Source organism: Denticeps clupeoides, chromosome 15 (assembly GCF_900700375.1).
Source record: "Denticeps clupeoides chromosome 15, fDenClu1.1, whole genome shotgun sequence".
Taxonomy (NCBI): domain Eukaryota; kingdom Metazoa; phylum Chordata; class Actinopteri; order Clupeiformes; family Denticipitidae; genus Denticeps; species Denticeps clupeoides.
This window is the reverse complement of record NC_041721.1, coordinates 5196623-5203302: the sequence shown is the minus strand read 5'-3', so window position 1 is coordinate 5203302 and position 6680 is coordinate 5196623. Positions and strand designations below refer to the sequence as shown.

General features: G+C 47.1%; 1 protein-coding gene across 1 annotated transcript; it reads left to right on the top strand.

The window, feature by feature from the left end:
- Positions 1–1211: 1211 nt before the first annotated feature.
- LOC114764987 (uncharacterized) lies at positions 1212–6320 on the top strand. Its single transcript, XM_028955005.1, has 7 exons — positions 1212–1364; positions 1860–1909; positions 2362–2470; positions 2565–2776; positions 2931–3047; positions 4424–4656; positions 5513–6320. The coding sequence occupies exons 2-7, from the start codon at positions 1893–1895 to the stop codon at positions 5755–5757; spliced, it is 933 nt and encodes a 310-aa protein (XP_028810838.1). The 5' UTR covers positions 1212–1364; positions 1860–1892; the 3' UTR covers positions 5758–6320.
- The last annotated feature ends 360 nt before the right edge of the window (positions 6321–6680 follow it).

The window sequence follows — 6680 nt, the reverse complement described above, 5'->3', positions numbered from 1 at the left end:
GAACTACCATTAATTGCTATATCTGTGTACTATGCATTTAACCATCATCTTAGGTGAGCAGTGGGCAGCCATGAAAAGCACGCCCAGGTTTTGGGAAGGAAAAAAAAAAAAAAACTACAACAGATTAAAAGTAGTTAAAAATCAAAAAATGATGAGGCAAATTTATTTCTTATTTAGCCCAAAATGATTTTACAGTCAAATGAGTGTAATGACAAAGTTGGTATTAAAATAGTCGCTGGATGGTTGATTGGAGAAAAGTACTGGACGGTGCAGAGTAGTTTTCCAACCAGTCCAATGCCATGGTCCACAGTGTATATCTATTTGAAGATCCGTCTACCTTCAGTAGTTATGGTGTGAAAGTGAAGTGATTGTCGAAATGTGGGCCGCTCCCTTAACCGCTAGGCTCGGAGAGACAAATCAAATACAGATGGCTGGGTCAACAATGCAACAATACACAAACACATTGAAATTCTTAACAATGAAAATGACTGCAAGAAACTTTCCTTGACCATTTAATGAACCTGGAGGAAACCCACACCAACATGGGGGTTCAAACTCACAACCTTGGAGGTGTTCAGCCAGGTCGCTGCAGGCCGTGCGGCCCCTAATTTCCACCCATTTCATAATAAAGTTCCATCTTAAGTTCAGCATCCTTCAGCATAACAAGCCTTGCTGATCACATTTCGACTGAATTGAAAAAAAAATCTACAAAACTACGTGCCCATTTTTAAATGCAGGGAGCCTGTCCTTTCGCTTGCGGAACGAACAGTGCAGCCCTGTCCCCGTGTGTGAGTCCGAGTGCAAGCTAATGATTGTCTTAACCGGAATGCGTGTGTCGGCGGGGTTTCCATCGTGGGAGAGCGCAGCGGGGGACTCGCCCCCCCCGGCCCCCTCTGAGGCCGGATTAATGAGTGCTGACACGAGGGGTTTGCTGCTCACCGAAAACCTGCGTCCGCGGCGCATGGTAGCTTGTGGGCTTCGGAAGCCTTATTCTCCACGATGGAGGCTTATTAAAATGTTGTGGGATTTTCTGCTTGGTTGCTGGTCACCGTATCACACACACGCACACAGAGAGTGTATTTTAAAAGAATTGCCAGCGTAGATCATTAATCAGGCTCCTAACATGGTGGCCACCACGTCGCTCCCTTCCGCTTAATGTGCAAGTGTTCAGTTTCTCATTAACTGTCTCGACAAACAAAGAAGCGGTTCAGTCCGGCAGGCCTCCAGGCAGCGACCGCGCTGGCCAATGGGACGCGGGAAAGGTGGGATTTGGGGGCGCGGGTGTGCTCTCTCGGTGTGAACCCGGTCTGGGCCCTTCAGTGGGTGCAGCCCGGGCCCTGGTCATGTCCGCGCTCGGCACGAAGGTAAGTCTGGATCCTTTTCCCGCGTCCGAGCTCCATCTCAAACGCTTTGTGACTTCGACTGAAATGAGACTTTGGGGGTCACCCAGGGCATTTCTGCGGCGTCTCCGTGGCAACCTCATTTGAATCCGATTCAACTTGCCTCAGCCTTTTTTCCTGTAAATCTGCCGTCTCCCCCTCTCTCTCTAAAGTTTATTTCATGCTGGATTGCCGAAGATGAATTGTTAATCAAGTGTACAAGGGAGCTGATTTAAAAAAACCAAAAAAAAAAAAACCTGAGAAATATATTTTCTTTACAGATCGCCCATTAAAATGTAAATGGCTTTTTCACTCTGGGGAGAAAAAAAAGAAGCTTTAAACCGTTTCTGATTTGGATGAAAGGGGGAACGTCAGGAGGAGAGAGGGTGAAATTTCCACCCCCCCTTTAATTAACGTCAGCATTTAAACGGCTGCCAGGTTTATAAAGTCTATTTTAAGTTCCTTCTTCTTTCGACGCAGCGGCAATTCTGGTGAGCACCTGACAGGACAGACATGACTGGGAGCGAATGGTGAGCGAACTTCAGCTCTAGCCCCTCTTTCTCCATTTGTGATTATAATCAGTTTTGGGGAGGTCATTTTTTTGCAATTGTCAGGCCACACCCTCTCAATTGTCTGCAGCCATTTAGGAAAGATATACTGGGTTTGATTATTGATTATTTTATTCAAAAACAGTAATAATGGGTGGTGAGTAGCCTAGTGGGTAACACACTCGCCTATGAACCAGAAGACCCAGGTTCAAACCCCTCTTACTACCATTGTGTCCCTGAGCAAGAATCTTAACCTAAGGGGGGGACTGTCCCTGTAACTACTGACTGTAAGTCCCTCTGGATAAGGACGTCTGGTAAATGCTTTAAATTTAAATGGAATTGTCACCGACTTATTCCACTGAGAAGGAGATGAACGGAACATGACGTTAAGGGGGTTATATGCAGTTTCTTGATATGGGACACTTTACCACCAGGCCACCTGAACTCCACACAACGACTCGGGGGAGGAGAGGCCAGCCACCCAGCCGAGACGTTTCCCCGGTCCCCTCCTACTGCTCAGAGCCCACCTGCCCCAGGCCCCAGGTACAGATGCCGAATTGTCCTTCGTCCCCAAAATCAAAAAAAATTTAAGGCACGACTGACTTCAGGTTGAGTCTTTCCTGCGGCTCCTGTGCAGGACGTGTTCCGTCGCGTGGCGAGTGTGTGCCAGGAAGATGAGGGCGAGGAAGAGGAGGTCCTGAGCTTGAAGAGCCTTCCCTGTGCCAGGAAACCCACGACCAACCGCCACAAGGCCAGAAAGCCTCAGCGGTACCACAGCAGACAGATGACGACTCTCGAGAGCTCCGCCCTGAAACTCCCGCCCATCACAGAACCAAAGGAAGGCCACAGGTTTGGTGCAGTAAACAACCAGCGTTCCTTCAGCTCGAGCGTAATAGAATACGTTTAAAGTTTTAGTTTCTTTTTCTTCTGCACAATTATCATGTTACTCAAGATGGTCTTTATATCTTTTATGTGGCTGAGGAAAGCGTAAATGTGTGTGCAGGTGCGGCCTGATGGTGAGAGGCTCTGGTTGTGTGAAGGCCTGCAGGCTTCCTCCCATGGCAAGCGGCAGGAGCAAGTCGACGCTCCCCGAACGACCACCATGTCGGGCAGGCCGGAGGTAAAGCTCAGCGGAACTTCGGAATTTCTTCCAGAGCAGGGCCACGCGGTGGCGCAGTGGGTAGCACAGGCCTCGGGTGTGAACCAGGTCTGGAGTGTCATGCAGCATGAACAAAGCAGTAAAAGTAGAATAATATTTTAAGAAGACGCATCAGTTTCACCGTTGCAGGATTTGATATTCTAATTGCAGGATTCTAATTTACAATTGCTAATTTAAATCTGCATGTTGCTGGGTGGAAATGTTTAGTAGGATATAATAGAAAAAGCCATTTATTGTTAGCATTAGCAGTGCGTTTCAGTTGCTGCTCTATTAACATTCAGGAAACGTTTTTCTGAGGCCGCAGCACTTTTTTTGTATCTCCTGGTCCAGGCAGAGCGCTTCCTCGCAGAGGGGAGGTTGTTCATTAATTCCTCAAATGATGAATTTTGAAAAAGAGCCGGGGTCGATACCGGGGCCTGCAGATGCCAGTGGAGTAATTTTCTGCTTATTAATGATTTAAAGGCTGGCTAGTCTCGCTGGAACAGAATGGCGAGGGCTTTTTCTCCTTTTGCATTTGTCTGGAAGTGAGGTTAAGTGGCAAGGATGGACTGTCTGGTATCAGCTGAGCTTCAGAGGTGCTAATGAAGCCCTGAGCCCTGGGAGCGCGTTGTTAGTCATGGTTCCTTGCAAAGTGCAACGGAAAAAGACGTTCATTAAAGAGACCTCTCGTGTTTCTTTTTTTTTTTTCGATTCACGACGTTGTTTTGGTGTTAGCCAAAATGGAATCAGAACAGCTTTCTTTTGCCACATTTCCCAAATGTCATCAAAAGATTTTTCTATTAGCCGGGCTGACTGAGATGATGGTGCAATAGTCACACTTCAAGCTTGGACCAAAATATCCATTAAAATGACATGTATTTGACTGGATGATTTGTTTGGATGGTTTGTTCAGTCAAGGAAACAAAACCAACTAGGAGTCCGTCAGTTCTTAAAGTTTCTGAGTTCATGGAATAGGTGACCAACGCATTACAGTGTTGTCCCGGGTTTAACCCCCGCCCTCTTTCGTAATCGGAAGGTTGTGGGTTCAAATCCTGAACTGCCAAGGTTCCCATGGTGTGCTCAGTGTGCAAAACTGAAAGCATCAATAGATTCACTTTGAATGGGGTGGTGTCTTGAATTGGAAGAACTGTGGGTCCATCACTTTGCATTGCTTATGGCAGAAAGTAAAACGTATTTACAGTATTGAGCAAGCAGCAGGCTTTATTTTATGATACTGATTTCTAATTGAGGGTTTAGCAGCAATATTTGGTTGCTAAAATGCATTGCATCATTTTAGACAGCCCTAGTATATACATTTCATAAAAAGACACAACTGTGGAAATCTTGTGTCTCTGCAGACCTGACAAAGAAGCCCCAGCTTCTGCTCCATCTAACATTGTAGCCAGCCCGACCCAGACTGACCCCTCCAGTGAAACCAACCATGCCTCTCTGGCGTGTGGCAGGAAAGCAGACCTCCACGCCCTGACCTCCAACATGGCCCTGGTGTCAGCCAGCGCCGGCCACAGCCACCTGCTACAGAGGGTGTACATCATCATACCCACACACCCTCCACAAAGAACAGCAGACAAAGGCAAGGTGCTGCCCAGACTGGTACACATTGTAAAAAAATGTAAAAACGTGTAAAAACATGATATGCTGAATGTGTAGTAACCAATAAGGTGGGAGACAAGCTACTGTGGCTGCTGCAATGCAGAGACGCACGGGACGGTCAAAATACGTCAGGTGTTCACACATACATCCTGTCCCTATTGCCAAATGAATTAGGAACAAATGGTTTTACTGACATAAGTTGTTACAGCTGTTTGCAATTTTTTAAGGGTCCCCTGACACGAGTATTTTTTTGTTTTTATATCGGTCTTGTTGGTAACCTGATACTGTATCAGAAGTCCCTGTCCGAACTTCATTCTTTGTGCAGATCTTTGAGGCAGTCACACTATGAGATATCCGCAGGACGCGGCGTTTCAGCGTCTGTAGCTTTAAATGCTAATCAGGAGGAGAGCGGCCTATAGAATTTGAGGGGGCATCCGTGAAAATGACATCATCAACACCATTCACCAACCACAGTGTTTGGCACAGACAGGACGTCGCTTCTAACCACTGCAGGACCATAGACAGGCTAGAGGAACTCGTAGCAATGTTAAATAATCAGGGGACCTTAAAAATCAATGTGTGCAACGAGTGGCATTTTTGTAAGAATTGGGTATTATCACATAGTACAGTAGAGCACAATTTTTTTTCATTATATTATTGTGCGGTCTTCTATGGCAGGGATGGACAACACAATATTTTACTTCATCTGGTCTTTCATCTGGTCTCCACCTATGATGTATCTTCTACCAAGATGAATTTTAATGTGGCTGGAGGTAATCTTTAAAGGCTGAATACACAGGATATTGGACATAAATGTATTGTTGTATTATTTACAGCTGTCCCACGTGGGCCAGTGAGGCGCAGATGGCCCACGTTTCGCAGGGGAGCGCTGGAGTGTGTGTGGGAGGAGGGTTGCGTGCCCCCTTCGCCTCTGCCCAATCTGATGGAGCCCATCTCCGGGTTCAGGGAACAGTTGCAACGGCAGCTCCTGTGCCCCACTCTCCCTTACCGCGGTGACCCCAAAGATGCCTCTCACCCAGATGCTGTCCCGGCCGCGCACAAGAGCTCCGTCACCATCTGACTGCAGGGATGGGGTAGAGCGGCCCAAAATAACCATGACCTGCCGCTCTCTTTCAGCCAGACATCCACGCATGCCGCCTGATGACCTGCTGAAGCCGACTGGCGCGTACAGATCAATACTAGAGCTGACCTGGACAACCTGTCCACATCTGGACAGAGCGGGGGGTTATTGTAGACAAAGTTGGCCCTATAGGAGAATCCTTTCTTCAGTTTGACTAACTGCAGAGCACCGCAACTGAACTCTCTCTGATTGTGTTAGCCTGCCCCCTGTTGGTAATTCTTAATAGGGCCCATACAGCTTCCTGAGGCGTAGCACATGCAGAGCCACCTTTCAATATCCGGAACTGCACCAATAATTAGACGAGTCGGTATTCCACACGTACATCACATGTACATACCGACGATTTCATTGTTGTTGTACTTAATATTCTGTTTAGGCTGTAAACAGATCACCATTTTTTTTTTTTTTTTTACACTGTTCCTGTGTGTAAAAGACAACGGCTCAACGGCCAGCTGCTTACTGGGTGTTCTTTCTTCTGAGAAAATAAAAAGTCTTGAATGGGAGCTTGTTGTCTTTCATTCCAAATAAATATGAACGAATGAACTGCAGCCGACCATGACAGTGGCGTGGTGAACAACAGCAGGCAGGATATTACACGCTGATCTGTTCCGATACTCTTGCGCTCTCACATGGCCTGAAACAACAGTGTCACAACCGATGAGCATAAATGTCTGTGTGTTTTGTGCAGTTTTAGGGCCGTCTGAGGGGAAACTCATTTTTCTGCTCTGATTATCCGGTCGGCCACTCTCTGCCCATGGCGTTCGCCCACGGCGTGTTACAAACGCTTGCCGCACGTTCTTGATGGAATGGCGGGTTGACAGGGCACCTACTGCAGCCCAGTCCACAATGTACAGCACCATGCC